The sequence below is a fragment of the Microcebus murinus genome, chromosome 6 (assembly GCF_040939455.1).
Source record: "Microcebus murinus isolate Inina chromosome 6, M.murinus_Inina_mat1.0, whole genome shotgun sequence".
NCBI lineage: Eukaryota > Metazoa > Chordata > Mammalia > Primates > Cheirogaleidae > Microcebus > Microcebus murinus.
Genome location: NC_134109.1, coordinates 59,690,001 through 59,713,566, shown reverse-complemented (window position 1 = coordinate 59,713,566; position 23,566 = coordinate 59,690,001). Strand labels below are relative to the sequence as shown.

The window sequence follows — 23,566 nt, the reverse complement described above, 5'->3', positions numbered from 1 at the left end:
TCTTGCTCAAGTTGGTTTCGAACTCCTGACCTCAAGCAATCCGCCCGCCTCAGCCTCTCAGAGTGCTAGGAATATAGGCGTGAGCCACCACGCTCGGCCCCAAAACAGTATTTATAACCTGATCCTTTTTTAAAAGGTATTTTCTTGGTGAGATGACTGATGATGACATAGTAACATCCCCTTTTGTTGGTATTTTTTCGTATTTTTAATGTTTCTAAAATAAAGATATAATTTTTTCTAAATGTCATTGGATATACAAAAAATAATTCTTCAATTTTTATCATTTGTTGCTTCCACAATTTTTTTTTATTATTTAAAAATTTTATACTAAATTTACTTTATTATTATTATTCATCTTATATCTTTGCCAAGCAGGACAGCCACATCCAAGGAGCTTTTCTTTTTTGTTTTTTTTTTAATTTTTATTATGCTTTCACAATTTTTAAAAGAACTTCAATCACTTGCCAAAATCAAATACTAACAAGTTTAGATCTTATTATAAACATTGCTTGGCTTTTAAGATTCGAGTAACAATTAACAACTAAAATGGATTATGTTCATTTGTTAAGAAATTATTCTAAAGTTACATATAAACTCATAATAGTTCTCCAAAATAATAAAGGATATAATTAACTTTTGACTGCTAAGATTTAAAATTCAGAAAAAAAAATCTGCATCCAGGTCAACGAGGGGGAAGAGCACATCCAAAAAATATAGTCACTAGCCCCAAAAGTCAAGAGGTTATAAAAAGTTTTAATGCAAATAAAGTTTTATTATAATAAACATCAGTGACTAGCCAATCACAAATGCTTAAGACTTCAAGAAAATACTGATAATTTTTAATTTAGTGCCATAGATTATATTATTTTCCATTTTCATGTATGAAAAATCTACTCTATTCCTGAAGACCTAGGTAAGAAAGAAAAGAGCTAACACTGGGCCAGGAGTGGTGGCTCGTGCCTGTAATCCTAACACTTTGGGAGGCCTAGGCAGGAGGATTGCTTGAGGCCAGGAGTTTGAGACCAGCCTGAGTAAAGTGAGACCCCATGTTTACAAAAAAAAAAAAGAAAGAAAAAGAAAAATTAGCAGGGCATGATGGTGAACACCTATAATCTCAGCTACTAGGGAGGCTGAAGCAGGATTGCTTGAGCCCAGGAGTTTGAGGTTATAGTGAGCTATGATGACACCATTGCACTAAATGGGAGAATTGTCAAATATGTTAATTATATCTCCAAGCAGTGTGAAAAAGTAACAGAAAAAAAGGGGGGGAAGCCAGAAGAGAACTTACTGGAGTATATAAAACTCAGCCTTAGTTTCATTAAACAAAATACTAAAGCCCATGAAGAAATATAGGCATATTTAAACTGTTAGGTAACAAAGAGGACACAGTAGATATTATTACCTAAGGGTTTTTACTCTTAAAGATGGAACTTCCATATAATCGGAAGTATTATACAGTAAATTAAAGAGAAGGAAGGTGGTTTATGCAGAAATGAAACAATCACTAGGATATTCAAGTACAATATATTATCTTTTGCATTAAAAGGAGAAGGAATTGTATATGCATGTTTGTGGATATATGCACACAGACACACATATACATGTTTTTGGTGGCATATGCATAAATTAGCTTTGTAAAGAAATACAAGATATATAAGAAAAAACTACAGAGATATCTTTGTGTTAACAGGATATCTGGAGCACAGTAAAAAAAGGTAAGATTTCCTTAGGTCACCCTTTGTGTGTTTTGAATTTTAAGCAATGTGAATATAAACTTATCCAGAGGCAAAATTAAAAGTACTTTACCTTGCACCATTGTTCCTAATGACTTCCACAGTTTCTTCAACAAAATATCGATCCTTGACATATGCAAAGATATCATCACAAATTTCATGTAAGCGTGAACGATGGGTAAGGTTGGTCAAGTATAAAACTGGAATAATTAGTGGTTCTGGAAAACTCTGAAGATTCTGTCTTGCTTTTTTTTCTGACTCAAGTGCTTCCTGATATGTCAGTCCAGGTCTACCCGTCACAGCACAACTCCACACAAGGCTGTTGCACAGAATGGTTCGTTCAAAAAAGTCACTAATTAAAAAACAAAAACAAAAATCCATTACCTATCATTTCACAAATTTTACATTAAAAACTGATACCTTGATCAGCTTCTTTTAGTGCCTTTAATGTAAAATTTTACATAGAATCACAGAACTCAAACAAGGGTTTGATAACTGGCCAACTTATACATTAATACACACCAAAGAAAAAGTATATTTAAATTAGACATTTATATTTTGCAATTTAAAGGAACATCAGCCACTGTACTTTGAGTTCTATCAGTTTTGAATATTGAGAGTCAAACTGAAAATAAATTCAATCTTTCTTTATCCTTTTAATTTCTAACCTTTTTGTTCCAAAGTGGTCAGAACACTACTGTCAATTCGAGCATTTAACTATGAATTCTTAGAAAGCTTTAACATAATAGCGAAAAACGGAGAAATGTAAGCATCTAACAGTAAGAGAAAGCTAAGTAAATTATAGTACTTCCTTCGTATAATGAAAAATCACAGTCATTAATAAGTATAAGAATTCTTAAGTAACATGTTAATAGGAAAAAACCCTATTTCCAGTTTGATACCTCACATATTTTTTCAAAGTATATAATGACCTCATTTGTGTTAAAAAAAAAAAAAAAGAAAAAAATGAGAAAAAGAAAGGAAAAAAGGCTATAGAAGCAGAAAATTTCTGGAATGTTATACAAACAAGGCAACAACAAGGTATAGGAATAAGACTGGGGAACCATCCTAGTGCTCTTCTGCATAGTTGGAATTTTTAATATAAGCATTTATTTATTTTCAAAAAAACTCCATCCGATCTCTTTTAAAATGCAAGAGATCTATAATCTAGAAAGATTTCATAGGCATATTGGGTAGAAAAAACCCAAATCGCTGAATACACAATCCCATGTATATTAAAATAATATTAAAAATGTATATACCTATTATGTAGGTATATAAATACATACTCTCTCCAAAGGGAGGGGACTGGGAAGGAAGGAAAAGAAAAACTTTGAGACTCCAAATATTTCTATATTGTTTGAATTTTTGTAATAAGCATCACTCATGTATCGTTTTGCAATAAAATATTTTTTAAATATAAAAGGTTAGACATGTGCAAAAAGGTTAACAATGGTTGCCTCTAGGTAGTAAGATAGTTAAATTATTTCCCTCCTCTATAATTTGGTCTACTTTCCAATAATTATATATAATAAATATAATTGTCATTGTTCTTCAACTTTTTCTCCTTTCTGTAATTCCCCTCTTACCTTCTCCCACCATTCTAGAAGTACTTAAATTGCTACGTATTTATTTCCTGGTTAGTGTATCTGTAGGTTATCCCTATAGTAAGTAGTGTGATCTCCAAAAAAAATTTAGGGCAATTCCATTTGGATAGTTTCATTGCTGTACGTCTATAGAACAATAATAAAAAAGATTCTCTGTGAAAATAAAGAGAAGCTAATTATACCTTAAACATAAATGAGCTCTAAAGAAATAACATGCATATGCCAAGTTATATGACTCTAATTTGGTACAAAGATTCTTTTGAAGCATGTTTTAGTATGGGAAATGATGGATGTATATCATTAAAAATAAAAAGTAAAAGTGGTTATCTTTATAAGACAGAGGAGATATCCTAAAAATTTAGAGGGAGGAAAGGCAAAGAAGAGGTTAAAAAAGAAATACTAGGCCTGGCTTAAGAGTTCGAGACCAGCCTGAGGAGCACCCCTCCCTACTAACAAAATAGAAACAAATTAGCTGGACAACTAAAAAAATATATATATAAAAGTAGCCAGGGATGGTGGCCCATGCCTGTAGTCCCAACTACTTGGGAGGCTGAGGGAGCAGGACCCCTTGAGCCCAGGAGTTTGAGGTTGCTGTGAGCCAGGCTGATGCCATGGCACTCTAGCTTAGACAACACAGTGAGACTCTGTCTCAAAAAAAAAAACAAAACTAGAACTTTTTTTGAGAAGTAGTGTTAAGAGTTAGGTCTTAAAGGAAAAGTAAGAGTTGAAGAAAGGAATGCCAAAAAGAAAAAGAGAACACAATCTGATGCTTATAATCAAGACATCTATGTCAGAATAAATAATTTATTAGCTGAAGAGAGAGAGGCAACAGACATACCCAGTAGGTAGTTATCAATGGGTACAGGATAAAATGAATGAATGAATGCATGAATGAATTTTAAAGGTCTTATTTAGTTTTACTGCCTAAAATTGTAGTACCACTTAGAAATCTTTTTAAAAGTTCTAAACTTGAGACCCTGTCTCAAAAATAAAAGTTCTAAACTTTTTCCTATGGAAACAAACATATCTGTATGATTTAACTTCCCAAGCCAATACAGTTAGTTACCTCACAATGTACATGAAGTACACTTTTTTCTTTTTATAACTGATATATAATAGTTGTACATATTTTGGGGGTACATGTGATATTTTGATACAGATACATAATGTATAATGATCAAATCAGGATAATTGAGATATCTATTACGTGAGGTATGCTTCTAATAATTTAAACTACAGCTAGTACTATTTAAGAAAATTATACTTCAAATCTAGATATCGGGCTGGGCGCAGTGGCTCACGCCTGTAATCCTAGGTCTCTGGGAGGCCAAGGTGGGCGGATCGTTTGAGCTCAGGAGTTCGGAACCAGCCTGAGCAAGAATGAGACCCCGCCTCTACTATAAATAGAAATAAATTAATTGACCAACTAATATATATAGAAAAAAATTAGCCGGGCATGGTGGCACCTGTCTGTTGTCCCAGCTACTTGGGAGCCTGAGGCAGCAGGATTGCTTGAGCCCAGGAGTTTGAGGTTGCTGTGAGCTAGGCTGACACCATGGCACTCACTCTAGCCTGGACAAGAAAGTGAGACTCTGTCTCAAAAAAAAAAAAAAAAAAAAAAAACAAACAACAAACTAGATATCTTATATATTAGTCTGTAAATCAGTGCTAATAGAAATAGAATGCTAGCCACATGGATAATTTTAAATTTTCTATGGTCACATTTAAAAATTTAAAAAGAAATACTAATGAAATTAATTTGTATATATTTTTAACCTCCTATATTCAAAATAATTTCATGTAATCAATAGAAAAACATTGAAATATTTTTTTTGTACTAAATCTTCAAAATCCAATGTGTATCTTACATTTATTGCCCATCTTAATTCAGACTAGTCACATTCCAAGTGCTTAATAACCCACATGGCCAAGTAATGGCTCCTGTATTGAAAAGAATAGCTCTAGCCATGACAGCTAGGTGCCTGGGGTATTTAATGCCATGGCAGGGGGATGGCTACCATTGTCTAAAAATACCGCAAAAAGCAAAAGGCATAAGTGTCATAAGTCTCCATTAAAGGTATTACCAGGCAGAAAAACAGGATAGTTAATAACCAGAGATATATAGCTAGCCTTCAAAACCATAAGGTTTCTATTATCTCATGTAAAATGTTTGTGCTGTTTGTTTCCTTTGTGTCTATCTACTCCACAAAGTTATTGTTACATTATGGCCTTGCTGTACACAAAGATCTACCCTCAGAAATCAGGAACCAGGGCATATTCTGGCCATTTTAATGCAAGGGTTTTGAAAAAGTCCAAGAGCTCTCTCTCCCCTATTCATCACCCCCAAACAGCACAGCACCATCTCTAACATTATACACCTTCACTTTCTCCCACTTCTGTAATTCTGCTCATACTTCACCCATTCATCATATACATGTATAGTATACATAGAGTTTTTTAAATGTGTAGAATTTGTTAATAACACTGATCTGTCTAGGGGATTGGTTATGGTACCTCTTCAATTTCTACATTATAAGAATATAAATAATGAAACTTTTATAAGAAGCATGTTTTATTATTATGAGCAAAACAAATTATAAAATACAAGGTATTTTATATGAGTATAAATTTAGGCTAATATAAATTATATCTAATTTATAACCGCATTCCTTCAATAATCCTCTCTACTAAAGGATTATTGGCATAATATTAATGAAAGGATTATGGGCATAATATTGGCCTGGAAACCAAATCTAGCCCTCCATCTGCTTTTCTAGTTTTAGTGGAACACAGCCACACCCACAGTTAGTTATTATCTATAATAACTGCTTTCTCACTATGTTTACAGAGTTGGATAGGTCCAAGAGATGCTATGGCCCACAAAACCTAAAATACTGATTATCTTGTCCTTTATAGAAAAATCCTGATGACTTCTTCCTCTTTACCATTATCTCATAAGGAAAAATTGCTTCTGAGTTGCAAGGTAGAGTACATTTCTAAGAACACACCTATAATATGAAGTCAGCCAACTCTCTGGTGAACTAAGAGATGAACAAAGGGCAACATACTGTTAATTTGCTGGGTATTGGGAAAACTAAAAATCTAGTAGAAGATTGAGAATTAAGTGACATATATAAATCAGAAGTCAAATACAATTCAGATAAAGCACAAAGTGTACTCTACTTCAGGACCAATACTATTATTAACCAGATATGACATAAGAAAGAGCCAGCACAATTCAGCTGAAAAGATCTACTAAGGGACATGGCAGACACTCAGGTACACAAAAATAATTAGCGTAACTGAGAAATACAGCCATGGGTCAAAAACTAATATAATTCCGGACTTACACAGCATATTATATGCAAGAGATAGAAAGTATAGTTACAAACTTTAAAAAGTAATTGTTGCTAGAAGACAGCATGGGTTGTTCTAATAATTTCCTTCAGTGACAAGGTTGCTTAGGAGATCATGGGCCTGGCAGGCTTAAAATGCCTTATATTAAATAGAGAAATGCCAGCTAGATGAAAATTATATTTTTTACATTTATTGACAGATGATCAGGGAAAACTTTTGATTAATAAAAAACAAAATTTAATTAAGAAAACACATTAATGAAATTTTACTTTCCATTTTATTTAGTGTTGCCTTAGAGTCAGACACTAAAAACTAGAAACTAAAACCTAAATGGACATCAACAAAGGTAAAACATGATACTAGCACTGGATGTAAAAGTCCTAGCTTAACAGTAATGGCTATGAAAATAATAATATACCTGCATTCAATAAATAGTATCAATTCTTATTGATCAGGCCACATCTGCAGCTAGTAGAATAATCAGTATGGTAGAAAAACACCTACAAAGTCACACTTCTATGCCTTCTTATATAGTTTTCCTTACCTAAAAAGGATTTTTTATAGTACCCCTTGTGCCAAGACTCTCTTTCCTATTCTGTGTCTTGTGAGCTCCATCCTTCAGGACCCAACTCAGATATTATCTCCTATTTTAGGGATTCCCAAACTCCCCAACAAACAGTTATTGGCTCCACAACACATATGTGACTTATGCCACTGTGTTGTGGTCATTCATTACTCACTAGAGGGACAAATTATCTCAGCATCTCCAAAGACTGCCCAAAGTATAGTGACAAGAATAAACAAATGTTTAAAGGGCAGTCTACCCTCAACGGGCATTCCAGAGAGGAAGGAGAGAGGAAAATGTCTGAATCCCAGCTTTACCACTTTTAGAATGCAACTTTGGATAAGTTATATAACCTCTCTGAACTTGGTTCCCTTTCTGTAAATGGGATAGTATCTTCCATGAACTGTTAATGAGAAAATCAAGTCAGTTAATTATAAGTGAATACCCCCATAATATATGTGCACTCAAAAAACAGTCATCAGCCGGCGAGGTGGCTCACGCCTGTAATCCTAGCACTCTGGGAGACCAAGACGGGCAGATCGCTCAAGGTTAGGAGTTCAAAACCAACCTGAGCAAGAGCGAAACCCTGTCTCTACTAAAAATAGAAAGAAATTAATTGGCCAACTAAAAATATATAGAAAGAATTAGCTGGGCATGGTGGTGCATGCCTATAGTCCCAGCTACTCGGGAGGCTGAGGCAGCAGGATTGCTTGAGCCCAGGAGTTTGAGGTTGCTGTGAGCTAGCCTGACCCCACTGCACTCACTCTAGCTTGGGCAACAAAGTGAGACTCTGTCTCAAAAAAAAAGAACAGAAAATTGGGAAGAGGCAGAATTAGCCATCTTAGATATCTAAAGATATTTCTTCTTGGCAGCTCCTGAGGACATGCATAGGACAATAGAAATTCTAAGAGGAAAGAGTTTACATTATTATTATAGATAGTATAGGGGCAAGCAATAAGGAATATCCACAAGATCTTAGGATAGTTTTCATTGATTTGATGGATAAAATCAGTTAGGTTATCAGTGAACACCCCAAATCCAATCAGGATAACCCAGGTATAAAATTGTATTGAACATTTATGATAGACTACAAAGAGGGCTCGAGGTGTGCAGGCACCTTTGAAATATGACATTGATGCTCTTCTTATCAAGAGGTGGAGTCTATTTCACCATGCTTTGAATCTGAGTTGGCCTTGTGATCTGTTTTGACCAACATAATCTTGAAGTGACGCTGAGTGACTTCCACTCTCACCTCTTGAAACCCTGAGACCACCACGAGAAACAGGCAGGGTACCTTACTGAGAATAAAAGACCACATGGTGAGAAAAACCATGCCAGCTGAGGTCCCAGACCTGTGACTAAGACTTTTACTCCAACCAGCCTCAGCCTAGCCTGACTGCAGCTGAGTAAGTGAGCACAGAGGAGACCAGCAGAAAACAAAACTGACCATCCATAAAATAGTGAGCAAATAAAATGGGTTGTTATTTTGAGTAGCTAAGTTATGGGCTAGCTTGTTGCACTACAATAACTGATTTGGTCTGAAGGATGCATTAATACAATACATAGTAGCCTGCTAAGCAGATAAAACTAAAAAATAAAAGCATCTAGGAATCTCTGCTATATCATACAAGAACTCATCAACACAAGTATTAGGACCTTGTGGCAGACTTATTCCTAAAGAAGAACTTAACACCTAATTTGAAACATTAGCTATGAAGATTACCCAATTTCCTTTGAAAACCCTATATTCATCAAATATCCTTTAATTATAACTAAATTTCTCACATAACTAATCATCAGTATGGCAACTGGTCAGTGTGAAAGGCATTTCTCCCTACTATAAATTGATGGGATTCTGAGGTGTCCATTTAATACCTAGAGCTTAATCATTTGGGGGTGTAGTAAAGAAGGCAAATGTCTGAACAGACAGAAGACAGTGGTACATACACAAAGACCTAGGCAGCCAGCCTACATTCCATGCAATGTCCCTATTTTCTTGATGCTACTTCTATAAATTTCAACAGATACTGGGAAGAGTTTTCCATAATAAGCACAATGTGATAGTAAACAGTAAGAAGTAAATAGTAAGAAGAGCATTAACTCTAGCATCCCAGTGAAATGAGTTAAAATTCTAGTTTCATTAATTGCTAGATATGTAATTTTGGATACTATGATTATGGACTTACATCCCCCCCATCCCAACCTCAGTTTCCTCATCTGTAAAAGGGAGCTGTTGAAAAGACTGAATTAACAAGTGAGAGATGATGAACAATGAAAATAAGAAGCCTTATAAGCTACTCAAACCTCTTCCACTGGAAAGCCAGGATGGAATATAAACTGGAATGTTAGTGATGTTGTGGATGAGATTCCTACATTCTGTATAGAAGGTGGGACTCAGAAAAAGATGGAAAGTATATTCCAATTCCAAGTGTCTAAATGGCTAAACAAAAAAAGTTATTTTATTTAGGAGATTGAGTCACTGGGTAATACAACAATATACAGGAGCAGAGTAAGATGTGTAACTCCCACTTACAAGTATAGTCTGAATCTAGAATCTGACATTCAAACCTGATAGTTCCATTTTTGAGCAACCGCTGGCAAAAATAAAAATCAAAATTGTTGTAACCTAACCAAAATTACAGAATAAATCTTTCTCCTATTTAAGAAACTAAATTATGCACTTTATCATATGCATTTGCTGCCTATAGTTAATGTGCTATTTTTAATAAGTCTTCTTTACTTACGAAAGCAGGTCAAATAAGAGTTAGCAATTAGTTAAGGAGAATGTAGTTCAAACAAACAAAATAAAAGAGTTTGTGCTGTGTAATCACTGAGCATGCATCCTGGTCATAGTCCCTATTTCAAAGAATTCAGAGTCTTTAAGAAGACAAAATACGAGGCAACAAATACACTGCATTACAAGGCAATAATATGACTTTACAGCAGAAAAGATGGAGGGGGTGATTATTGCTGCTTAGGACAAAGAGGAAGTAGGCTATAATATCATGTAAGATAGAGACAGAAAACTATTTAGCAATTAAAAGGTCACTGGCTTAGGACAAACTAGGAAGGATGACCAAAAAAAAAGGTCACCGGCATCCTCTACTTCCCTTTAGTTAGACGCTAAAGTTATACTCTGTATTGTGTTGGAAGCAAATAAGACTGGGAGGTGTAGAAAACCTCTTTGAGACTGATTAAAGCAAAGAAATTTATATTGAAGAAATAAAAAAACCCAAGCAAACAGGTGAGCACAGTGGTCTTCACACAAATACAAGGCCAGCGCAGTGGCTCATGCCTGTAATCCTAGCACTCTAGGAGGCCCAGGTGGGAGGATCGCTCAAGCTCAGGAGTTTGAGACCAGCATCAGCAACAGTGAGACTCCATCACTACTAAAAAATAGAAAGAAATTAGCTGGACAACTAAAAAATATATATATAAAAAATTAGTGGGGCATGGTGCCGCACGCCTGTAGTCCCAGCTACTTAGGAGACTGAAGCAGAAGATTGCTTGAGCCCAGGAGTTTGAGGTTTCTGTGAGCTAGGCTGGCACTCTAGCCCAGGCAACAGAGACTGTCTCAAAAAAAAAAAGACAAATACAAAAGAAAAATATTCAAAACAATGCACTGAAAGGCTAATCTTCAAATAAGTTCACATAAATCAACCAGTTGATTTAATGAATGAGTGAAAAGAGAGGTTTCCCTTCATAGTTTCTCCAGACTTGTGCCATGGGTCAGATTGCCATAATATTGCAGACCACCATGAATACATTTTTGGAAAGATCTCTTTGTGATTATTTAAAAGAAAGAGAAAGTAATTCAAAATTTAACATGATTAAATGGCATTCTTCTTCAAATTTTGCCAAAATTGGTTTTGTTCAAAGTCATGAAGATTAATACCTAAGAATACCAGTAATACTGCTTTTGCTCTGGGTAAATGATCAAGTATCTTTGCTCCCAAACCAATCATCTCTCTTCGGCTGCCTGTAATTTCCAAAAACAAACATTTCATCACAGGGGAAAAAACAAAAATTTAAAAACCTAGTTATTTAAAAATGTTTAAATGTCATGAGACTACAAAGGATACAGTTCCTTAATATTAATCGAAGATAGACAGGTTTAGAATGCCAAAAATCTCTTTTATTTTAGCATTTCAGATTTCTCCATGGTTGGAGTAATTCCTCTCAAGAACCAAAGTACATGAACAGTGTTTGATTCACAAAGGATAATAGCCAACATTCACCCTACCCTCTAAAGTGAGGAGAATCTCTGAAAAAATAGCTTACAGTTCGAAATTTAGGCCTGTTTACTATTTTGCTGGCAATCTTAAATACAATTTTTATTTAAATTCAGAATTGTTAGCAAGGACTTTAGCTTACACCCTTAAAAAAAAGACATCGTCCTTGTCCAGTTACCTAATCCAAATTCACTTAAGTAGTTAAAGAGTGAATTCTATTTTAGTAACAAAACAAGTCTATACAAGAGTACAGTGAGATGTGCACTCCTACTTAAAAGTACAGTCTGAAGAAAAGTACTATGTACTTCTCTGGATATAACATGTTTAATGTGTAACCTCTTTCTGTGGAGCTGAAAAAAAAGAGGGCTTACTTAAAATAAACGCTCCAAGGAACTTTTCTGACCTCACTACTCATTTCTCAGACAGGTGCAGAGTTTGCCTAAGGCGCTCCTTCGATCAAGCCCCTACTCAGAAAAAGTGCCTCCTACACGCAATGTATTTGGTTGCTATAACACTTCGTTTCTAAGCCACAAAGGGATTCCTTCTGAGTGGAGAGGATAAAGCATTAGAAAAGAGGAGGATCAGGCTGTTCCAGTGTTTGATCAACTCAGGTTCTCACTTGGAGATCCTGTTTAAACATAGATCGCTAAAACATATCCTACTGCTTCATGTCACAGGACAAGGAGATCTTTTGGGATAAATCAAGCGAAGGACTGAAAATTTAGAGGCTGAAACGACACTAGCAGCAGCCCCGGGTTCTTATCAAAACAATAGCGAGTGGCACATGTCAGCCAGCCCACATGCACAGGGGGATAAAGAGGCGACTGGCTGAGGCTGGAGTTGAACTTGTCTTTACCCCCTCCCCCCAACTCCAGCGCCGAGCTCTGGGCTACGCGAAAGTGAAAACGAGGGGAGCCCAAGGCCCTGCTCTCTTCCCCCTTCCTCTTCCCCTCGCCCAGCCCCGACTTCTTCCTCACCGGTCTCCCGGGGGCGGAGACGCTGAGTTCCCCGGGGACGGGAGTTAGTCACCAAGAAGAGGCGGTGACAGAGCGCACGGCTCGCGTCGCACACTCCGAGGCCTAGCAGCGCGGACGGTAGGCCGCCCGCAGAGGCTCTCGCGTCCCGGGCCCCACCGCCCCGGCCCGCTGGAAAGCCCCCTCCTCCCCGCCGGAGGGACTCTCAACTCCGCTCCTGCCCGCCCCTACGCGAGGCAGCTCCAACGTCAGACCCCACTCCCGACCGAGGAAACGAAGCCCAGCACGGCCGTTTCCTGCCCACGGGGGCAGGGATTCCCTCCCCAGGCCGGGAACTGCGGCCCCACACTGCTGACCCGAGCGGGGATCCCCTCGGCCGCCAGGAGGGGATCCCGGAACTGGCCCAGGAGTGCGCGTGTGGTCGCGGCGGGGAGGGGCGAAACGGGGAGTTTCCGCCGCCCCGCGGCCAGGCGGCCAGGCGGGCGAGCGACAGCAGCGGCTAGGAGCGGTCCCCGAGGCTGGCGGGGACACCAGCTGCCTCCGCCCCGACACGCGTTCCCCACGCGCGCCGCGGCCAGTGGCCCCGCGCAGTCTCCGGGTCGGGCTTGGGGGAGGGGAGACCAGAGAAATGCGGGACCGTGGCCACCGGTCACTTTCAAGTCGCCCCGCCAGAAGCCCAGGGCGAGGAAAAGGAGAGACAAAAGGGCGCTGGGAGGGAGCCCCCACACCCCTTCGTACCCCTCGCGCCTGGCCCGACCCTTACTCGTAGTGGCGGAAGATCTCGTTGGTGACTTTACAGTAGAAAACTTCCTCGTCGGGCCGCAGGTCCGCGGGCGGCTTCTGTCTCACAAACGGTTTTCGGTGTAGCAGCGGCATCTCCCGTATGCCCGCGGGCTCGCCCGGACCCTCGGCCGCCCGCGTCGGCCCCGCTTCCCTATCAAAATTGGAGGGAAAGGAAAGCCGGTAAGGTGGGGAGCGCTCGGCGGCAGCGTGGGCCGGTCCGCGCGCTGGGGGAAGCTCGACTGCCTTTTGTGTGAGTGACGCGCCGCGGCTGCTACCGAATTCGCTCCTGCAGCTGCCGGGGTGTCGGGCGAGCGGGGCCGGCACCGCCTCTGCCCTCGGAGCGCGCCCTACCTCCTCTCGCCCCGCCGCGGGCTCACAATGGGGCAGGACGCCCTGCTGCGGGCGGGCAGTGCGGGAGCGGCCGAGGCCCCCTCCCCCAGCGCCGGCTCCCCGCCCGCCGCCGCCGCCGCCGCCGCCAGGCTCACAACGTGCTCGGCGCGCAGCCGGTCGGACGGCCCAACGCCGCGAGGGCGCTGGCCGCGGGCGGACCCCGGCGCCGCTCCGCTTTGTTCCCCCGCTCGCCTACACCTCCCTGCCGGCGCCGGCCGGCTCCCGAGCGACCGCACCGAGCCCCTCACCTGCGAGCACGCCGACTGCCACTTCTCCACCGTCGCAACTACAAGTACAGCAAGGGGAGGTCCGCTCCTCCCGAGGGGTCTCTCCTCGCCCGCCCCGCCGCGCCCCGGCCGCCGCTTCTCCCGCTGCCACTGCCCGGCTGCGCGCGGGGGATCGCGTCCCACCGCCACTTCCCCGCCTCTCGGAGCTCCTGGGAAGTTTCTGATCTACTTTCGGCTCTGAAGGAGGAAGAGCTGTTGGGAGGAGCTTTTCACTTCTCGCTTCTACCTTTTTATTGGCTACTCGATGACTTTTACAGCCTGTCACTGATACAGGAAGAGACGGCGGAGAGTCTGGGAGAGCTACATTATTAATTAATGGAGCAACCCCTCGCGAAGAATCAGAAGCATCCTCCATGTTTGAGATTATCAGCCAAAAGATCTAGGGAAAGCGCTGCGTTTCCATAAACACATGGCTAACAAAGTAAAGCCATCATCTTCATGTGTGGCACCAACGCTTGGCTACACGATGGGAAAGCGATTCCAATTACGATTTAACTTGTATTTTAAAGATGGGAAGAGAAATGAAGACTAAGAAATAATTTTTTTTATATTTTTCTTCTTCAAAATTAGAATTCATATCTCTAAAAATATTTTACATGTGTAAACATCCATCTTGAACAGAAAATATCTTTCTTGACATCAGTTCTTTTTAATTCTTAGGGAAATTCAAAGATTTAGATAGCAAAGGAAAAGACCAAAAAAGTATGTTAGGAAATGTCATCATGCCCCTAGGACTCCTACATGGATAAAACTAAATAATACACTTTTAAAAAGTAATATTTGCACCGCTGTATTTACAAAGGATCAATGTTTAATTCAAGTAGAATTTTAAAGATTATGGATTTACTAGTGAAATTTTCCCTAAAGCAACTTTTCTGTATCAGTAATTTTTATTTAGGAAACCAATTTCAATGTACATAATACATGTGACTTGAATTCAAAAGAATTTTTGAAGCTAGAAGTAACTCAGAGTGTTTACTAGTTTTGTTTCTTTTAACTAGCTTTGTTCTAAATATTAGTCTTTTTTGCTACTGCCCTTGACATTTGCTTATTAGCAGATTTACATGTAAGAATGAGTCTAAAAGTAAGTTTGAAGAACATTCTACAAAGAACGTTATTTCTTATAGTTACCCATGCTGTGAAATGATAATAGTTACAGAAATAATGTGGATTAGCTTTATATCTTCAAATTAAGTACATTTGTGCTTCAGAGCAGAAAATGTAAGAAATCAACTTAAATCAAGAGCTACCACTTTTGAACACATTTGGCTGCTTTTGGCTGCTTATACAGCTAGCAAAATAAACATTTGTGAAAGATACTATATTCTCCACGTGTTTTAAAACTCAATAGTATTGTGCACCTTAGTTTATGAACATAAAAGTCACAGAAGTTTAGAAATGCTGTCATTAAGCAAGTAAATACTTTAGCCTGGACAAATTCTTCAAAAAAGTATGCACTTAAAGATTGAGTGTTTTAAATCTGCCTCCAACTAGTATGCTGAGTGACAAGTTAGAATTCCTTATCTAGGAAGTATCTATTAATTTCCCAGGTGAAAAATTTGGAGCCCACAAAGGTAGACTCAAAAGGGGGACAAGGAGGATGGGTCATTTTCAACCTATATTGAAGTGCCAACCCTCACAACTCAAAATCCCAACTTAACTGTTAAGCTAGATAAAATTCTCTCTGAATACGTATTTATATTTACTAGATCTCATTGTTTGATAAATTGTTAAAATTATTTTGTTAAAATCATGATCCAAAACAGTAATATTTATTTAATTATTAAACAGATTTTAAACAGTTGGATTTTTTCTTATACTAACTTAAAATTGAAATTTTACTCTATTTCATCAAAAACGATCATACTCAATTTTCCCACTATCATATTTCGGTACTATTATAGCTCAGTTCTCTGAGTTACATACATAGGATTTTAATGATTACTGATATTTAATAAATGTTATACATATTTCATTGTTATTTAGAATAATATAAGTTTAGAAAATTATAATTAACATGTTCAAAAGTTTCATTTTAATGTATTTATAATACTTAATAGCATACCTAAATGGCCTCATCAAATAACATTTAAAGTTATTCTACATATTTACTACAAAAAGCTTACTTATTTTAGTATCATGATTATATCCCTTGGTTTATTAATTACTACTTCACTTTTGAGAGTAAAATGCTCATTGCTGTATTCAGAAAGTAGTTATACTCTCATGAAATAGGACTTTGTGTAAAACAAAAATTGGAAGGAAACTATGAAAGCTAAAGTAGCACAGAAAAAAAAGAGAAAGCAATGACATTAAAATTATTTAATTTTTTAAGAATTTAATTTAATTTAACATTTATCAAGCTCCTTTTGTGTGCCAAAATACTGTACTATCTCATGTAGGGGATACAACATGAATGTATCCTGTCCTTGAAAAATGTACAATCTTGTAAGAAAAAGATGATGTAAACACAACCAATACAAACAATGTGTGAGTCCTAATGCTCATGAGTAACATAATGCAAAAAGAGAAGTATAAAAGATTAGAAGAAAATATAAAGGAATACTCAGGATAGATCCTAAATGAAGTCGTCCACAGGGCATGATCTGAAGGGCAACGAAGAACTCATGCTCCAACATATCCTCGCCAGTCTCAAAACACAACCCCATAATCTCCATTAGTCACCCTTCTGGGTGAAGACATCAGTGTAAAATGTAAATATCTAGTTGGGCAGAACATATTAATATAATATTAAGACATAGTTTGCTAAAAATCTCAATTTTGAGAAACTATACTGCCTTAGATAGGTGAAGACAAAACAAGATTATGGAACATAAATTGTAAAAGTTTGAGCTAGAACAATTTTCCTGCTTCCTGTTGGCTAACATAAGAAAAGTTTAGGTGGTTTGGTGAGACAGTATAACTTAGAGCTAAAAGAAACTCTTGAGAACTCTGTTAATTCTTTCATTTTGCACCTGAGGAAACTGAAGATGAGCAACTGTAATCCAGGTCTCCTGACTCCTTGTCCAGTCAATCTCTTTAGACCACACTGCTCTTTCCCTGGATCTGATGATATCTAATTTTCTTGTATAATCCACTTTTCTATTAGAAGTAGAAGTTGGCTGTCCACTGTAATCACCTGAGGAGTTTTTGAAAACCACCAATGCCTGGGCTATACCCAGGTGGGGTAGGGACCCAGGCATTGGGAATTTAAAAATCTACTCTGATAATTCTAATGTACTGCGCTAAGTTTGAGAACTGTTGTCAGAGGAGATTAGATCGTTGATGTGGAAGTGGTAATTTTGGCAAATTTGGAAAACATCTTCTTATTGAACCCCTTCTGATTAGAGACATGAATTATGGGATGGTAGTAGAGGTTGAAAGACTAGTCTATGGCATCATCATTAACACAGTAATAGTTTACATTTAATGAATGCTTCCAACTTGTCAAGCACTGTGCTAAAGTCTTTAAATAAATCATTTCATCTCATGAAATTGTCACCTCAAACTAAGTACTAATTATTTCCATTTTACAGAAGAAGCCGCTGAAGCTCAGAGAGGTTAATTAAGTAGCATGCCCAAAGTCATACAGTTCAAAATTGAGACTCTGTCTCCAAAAGAAAAAAAGAAAAGAAAAGAAAAGCTTGAATTGTAGTCTTATCAACTCCAGAATCCAAGCTTCTTACTTGGATCCTATATTTCCACAGGACTGATTTGCTAATCTAGCTCAGGTGTAAATTGAATCAGGGAACTTGATCCTGTGCACTAAACAATTTAGAACTTGTAATGATTAAGAATGGTTTTTGATGGGTGTATACATACATAATGAATGCGATGCATACCATCTGAGGAATGGACACACTTGAAGCTCTGACTCTTGGGGGGGGGAGGGGAAAAGGCAACGCACCTAACCTAAACATTTGTACCCCCATAATATGCTGAAATAAAAAAAAGATAAAAGAAATGGTTTTTGTTTTTTTTGTTTGTTTGGTTTTTTTGAGACAGAGTCTTGCTCTGTTGATCACTTGAAGCCAGGAGTTTGAGTCCAGCCTGGGCAACACAGCAACAACCCGTCTCTACAAAAAATTTTAAAAATTAGTCAGTTGTGATGGCACATGCCTGTAGTCTCAGTGACCAGAGAGGCTGAGGCGGAAAGATCTCTTGAGCCAGTAGTACAAGCTTACAATGGGATATAATCATGCCACTGACTACAGCATAGGTGATAGAGCAAGACCCCATCTCTAAAACCTAAATAAATAATAAAATAAGATATTCTCAACCTCACTCATAATAAGAGAAGTACAAATTAAAACTACACTGAGATGACATTTTTCATCCTTCAGATTGGCAAAGATCACCATCATATGTGGGTAAGTCTGTGGAGGAAAAGGCATAACATCTATAGAGAGCAAATTGGCAACATTTATCCAAAATTACAAATGCACATAGAAGTTACGTCTCTAGGAACTTTAACAAGAAGTTCCATCTCTTAGAAGATACCCCACAAATATATTTGAATATAATAAGAGTCTTTATTTTGGCTTTATTAAGAATAGCATAGGCCGGGCGCGGTGGCTCACGCCTGTAATCCTAGCTCTCTGGGAGGCCGAGGCGGGCGGATTGCTCAAGGTTAGGAGTTCAAAACCAGCCTGAGCAAGAGCGAGACCCCGTCTCTACTATAAATAGAAAGAAACTAATTGGCCAACTGATATATATATAAAAAAAAAAAATTAGCCGGGCATGGTGGCGCATGCCTGTAGTCCCAGCTACTCGGGAGGCTGAGACAGAAGGATCGCTCAAGCCCAGGAGTTTGAGGTTGCTGTGAGCTAGGCTGACGCCAGGGCACTCACACTAGCCTGGGCAACAAAGCGAGACTCTGTCTCAAAAAAAAAAAAAAACAAAAAAAAAAAAAAAAAAAAAAAAAAAAAAAAAAAAAAAAAAAAAAAAAAAAAAAAAAAGAATAGCATAATATTAAAACCAACGGAAATGTCCATATTACATAAATTATGCTGTATCCATATAGTGAAATAGTATGTAGAAATAAGAATGAGGAAGTTAAAAACAGGGTACAGAGAAATGTGCATGGAAGGTTTTAATATACAATTATTCCTTATTACATAAGGGGCTTGGTTCTAGAACCACCCTCCTATAACCAAATCTGCACATATTCAAGCCCACAGTCAGCCCCATGGAACCCCCTATAGGAAAAGTTGGCCCTTGGTCTGGGCGGGTTTCATATCTCATGCCTGATCCTTATATACAAGCGCAAACCCGTGTCGTTCAAGGGTAAACTGTATATACATATTGGCAATTATGGAAGGAGAGAAAACCAAGACAGTTAAAATTCAGAACCCAGTTCTGAATGTATTTTTGCTAAATTCTAACCTAAGAGTGCGTAATGAAATGTGCCAATGTTACAGGCTCATATAAAATAAAAGCATTCAGGGTTTTCTCCCTTTTATTTCTGTTGCCATCATCATCCCTAGAACCCAGGAGTCATGTTACCACTCTGTTTTCTCTAGTTCAAATGTTTAAGTATAAATACCCATCTCTGCATTTCCTCAGCACAACTGAAATTTCTCTTTTTCAGCTAAAAAACATAAATTTCACTCCAAGCTACCAATAAACAATTTCTCAGTAACTTAGCATCTAGACACCAGATACCTGGCCTTTAGGAGCCAGTTTAATGACCAGAACAAGCATCTTGCCTGATTTAAGTATAAAAACCAAATTCCCCTATACTAATAAACACCTTTCTTTTTCTCATTTCAAACTTTCCTCTTAAAATAAAGACTTCACACTCTGTTCCAGTGTGGTAGGCAAACTAATAGCCTCCAGAGATGTCTACATCCTAATTCCCAGGACCTGTAAATATGTTATCCTACATGTCAAAAGAAACTTGCAGATGTGATTAAGGTTAAGGACCTTAAAATAGGGAGATTAGCCTGTATTACCCAGGTGGGCCCAGCATTTCCTGACAATGGTCACAGAGATGGGATGATTGAAGAAAAGATGTGACATTGGTGGTTTTGATGGAGAAAGGAGGCCATAAGCCAAGGAATGTGGTGGTCTCTAGAAGCTGGGAGAGGCGAGGGAGCAGATTCTTCCCACGAAGCCCCCAGAAGGAACACAGCCCTGCTTACACTTTTACCTTAGCATGGTGAGACCTGTGTTGGACTTCTGACCTGTCACATGGCTTGTGGCAGTTGTTACAACACAGCAAGAGTTTAGTTTTCTAAAACTAATACATCCAGTTTCCAGTCTGAAAATATTCTTAAGCCTCAACTGATTTTCATTGCAAAAGTGAGTAATACCTTTCGACTTCAATGAATGATTTAGCTCTTTCAAGCTGAGCTTACAAAAAAACTTCTAGTTTCCTGAAATGATTCATCCAGCTGCTTCCCCTTCAAGTTGCAAAAATTCATCTAGTCATTTCATAATACACTATTATCTTAATCATACACAACCCTACCATATATACAGGATTCACATGTATATACTAAGAGGATGATTATACATGGACAAAGATTTTTTTTCCTGATTAAATTCTATCTCCTCAGACCTTTTTAGGGATCTTGCTCCATCAGTCATCTTCCCTCTATCTGATATCAATTCTCCTTCACCGCTGGGATCTCTGCCCTTAGGCTATAAACTAGTGTAGGTCTATTTCATTGGGGGGGGGGGTAACTTAAGTACAACCCTCTTTATCCTGAGCACTGTTTCTCCTCTCTTCTCAACCAACATTTTAAAAAGAAAATCTGCATACTTTCTTTCTACTTTTTTATTTTCTCTTTATTTCTGAACACATCATAGCCTCTCTACTCCCTGAAACTGCTCTTACTCTGACCCCTAATTGACAAATCCAGCGGACTCTCTCCAGGGAGGAATCCACTTTACTCACCGTGCTCCTTGGCATCCTCTCCTACCTTGGTCTCTGATACATTCTTCTCCTGTTCTCCTAGGCCTCTCAACTGTCCTGAATCTCCTTGGCGTCACCTCTTTCTCTCTAACCTATTTCCCTAAACCCTGTATTTCCCAGCTTCCTCCCAACCATTCTCTGCCCTTGTCACTCCCCAGGAAAACGGTCCCTAAATCAACATCTCCTCCTCACTACCTTAACTGCCCCCATTCTCACCGGAATGTGAGCTTCTCTAAGGTCTTCTTGTTTCCTTGGGGACTCTACCACAGCCTCCTTGAAGATTTCTGAGATGGAGTGACTCATCAAACTGACATTTTATAAAAATTAATCTGGGAGTGGGATGTAGGACTGACTGGATTGGGTAGAGCCTGGAGGCAGGGAAACCGGTTGAGAACACATAGAAGGACAAGCATGAAATGAAGTGAAGCCTGAATTATTGCCTTGGCAATGGAAAGAAAGAAAAGCCAGCAGAAAAAATTCAGAGGAAGTTTTTAGTGACAGAATTTGATGACACACTAAGGAAGAGAGAGGAAAAGTTAGGGATGACTCAAACGTTTCAGGCCCGGGAAACTAGAAAGGTAATAACATCATTAACAGGAATGGGGTAATCAGGTATTGAAATAGGTTTGGGAGGGAGACCAAAGCATTCAATTTTAGATATGGGGCCTTGAGCAGAGATGTCCTACAGGCAATTCGAAGACTGGGCTCTGAAATCAAAAGAGAAATCAGGATTGAGACTACAGATTAGGGAATTATTTCCAGAAATATGATAGTAAAATCTACTAAAGTTGAACAGTATACAGTAAATAATTAATACTTGCTGAATAAATAAATGTCTATATACTCTTCCATCTATTTGGGTAACCACCTCAAGTACCAAGACATTCAAGACACTCACAGTGCTCCAGAATACTTCACTGTCCCACTGAGTAACCACCAGGCCTGTGCTTTCTCTGTTCTTTCTTCCCAGTTGATCATTGCTAGATATTACAAAAATGTGCTCTCTAATCTTAGGAGCCTTCACTGACACTCTAAACTCCTTTTAAATCATCTCATATTGACTTTCTGTTGAACAACTTATAACAGGTTTTCTAAACCTCTTTTAATTTTTCTTAAGCCTCCAACCTAATCTCCTTTTTCTTAGCCTTACTTTTGCTCTCAGCAATCACCTTGCCTCCTAATATATGACAGAATCTGGGCCATTCCAGATGACTTCTGTTTTCAACCCCAATTTTTTTTTAACACACCTTTTTCCTTCCCTATTGTTTTCTCCTCTCCCTCCTCTTCAAGGCTTTATCTGTACCTCTGATCATACTTCTTTCAGTCTCTAGGATCTTATTCCTTGACTTTCTTCTCTAATATCTCCTCTTCTCAGTTGCTCTTTTCTTTTGGCTTACTAACATATTTAAGGCTCCCTAATCCTTAAAATATATTCCTTTAATTCCCTCAAAGGTACCATCTTATCACTCTCTTTTTTAAATTACTAACTAATAAAAACTTAACAACTATGTGTAGTCTTGATTATGGTTTGAATTCTTGCTATAACAGTTTTATTTGTATTGGTATGTCCTATATATTTGTGTCAGAGTCTCCAAAATGTAAGTTTCTGTAGGGCAGAAATTATCTGATAAATTAATCATAAAATATTTTCATCTATGACTAATCAATAGTTGTGCCATTTGTGATGGCTGCCTTTTATGAAACAACAAATATAATACTACTTTGCCTTTACCTGTTTTTGTTACATGGATACATTGTATAGTGCTTAATTTTGGGCTTTCAGTATGCCCATCACCAGAATAGTACCCAGTAGTTAAGTTTTTAGCCCTCACCTCCCTCCCACCCTCCGCCCTTCTTGGTTTCCAATGTCCTTTACATCTCTTTGTGCCTCTGTGTGCCCATGATTTAGCTTCCATAGGCTTGTAAATTTTAAGACATGAATTCTGTCAAAACTTTAAGGTATACATACATTATAATCAACAATATCTAATCTATTCTAGAAATAAGAATGCTATGGAAAGCTTCATTATTCATTTTACAAAGTTAGCATAGCCCTGAGAACAAACCTAAGAAACACAGCACACAAGAAAACCACAGACTATTATCATTTTTTAAAACAGATGCAAAAAAAAAATTGGAAATAAAATGTTAGAAATCAAATCCAGTAGTAAATGAACAAAACAACACATTCTAATCAAGAAGGGCTGATTTTAAGAATGTACAGGTGGTTCAATATTAGGAGATCAATAAATAAATTTCATCACATTAATGGATCAAAAGAGTAGAAATCCATGGTCAGGTGCAATGGCTCACGCCTATAGTCCTAGTACTCTGAGAGGCTGAGATGGGAGGATTGCTTAAGGCCAGGAGTTTGAGACCAGCTGGAGCAAGAGCAAGACCTCCTCTCTATAAAAAATAGAAAAATTAGCTGGGTGTGGTGGTGGCGAGCACCTATAATCCCAACTAGCTACTGGAGAGGCTGAAGCAGGAGGATCGCTGAGTCCATGAGTTTGAGGTTGCAGTGAGCTAGGCTGACACCAACTGCACTCTAGACCAGACAACAGAGCTAGACTCTGGCTCAAAGAAAAAGAAAAAGAAAAAGAAAAAGAAAAAAAAGAATAAAAATCCAAAATCACTTTGAGAGAAAATAAAGGAACACTTAATAAAATTCAATGTCTGTTTCTGGCTTACAAAAAACAAACAAAAGTATCAATGAAGG

The 23,566-nt window shown here is 38.4% G+C and overlaps 2 protein-coding genes across 8 annotated transcripts in view; both read right to left on the bottom strand.

Moving 5' to 3' along the window:
* BAZ1A (bromodomain adjacent to zinc finger domain 1A) overlaps positions 1 to 14,019 on the bottom strand; it is a 94,333-nt gene extending 80,314 nt beyond the window's left edge. For 5 of the 6 annotated variants that reach the window (XM_076004092.1, XM_076004094.1, XM_076004093.1 and 2 more), the window contains exons 1-3: positions 13,890 to 14,019; positions 13,232 to 13,402; positions 1,807 to 2,085 (exon numbers count right to left, since the gene is read on the bottom strand). In XM_076004092.1, the coding sequence (XP_075860207.1) occupies positions 1,807 to 2,085; positions 13,232 to 13,344 (392 nt within the window). In that variant the 5' untranslated portion in view covers positions 13,345 to 13,402; positions 13,890 to 14,019. The remainder of the gene's footprint in view (positions 1 to 1,806; positions 2,086 to 13,231; positions 13,403 to 13,889) is intronic. The other variant, XM_076004097.1, reaches the window with a different exon arrangement.
* The window catches only part of SNX6 (sorting nexin 6), a 334,434-nt gene that overhangs the window by 231,134 nt on the left and 79,734 nt on the right, over positions 1 to 23,566 (bottom strand). The gene's annotated exons all lie outside the window — the stretch shown is intronic.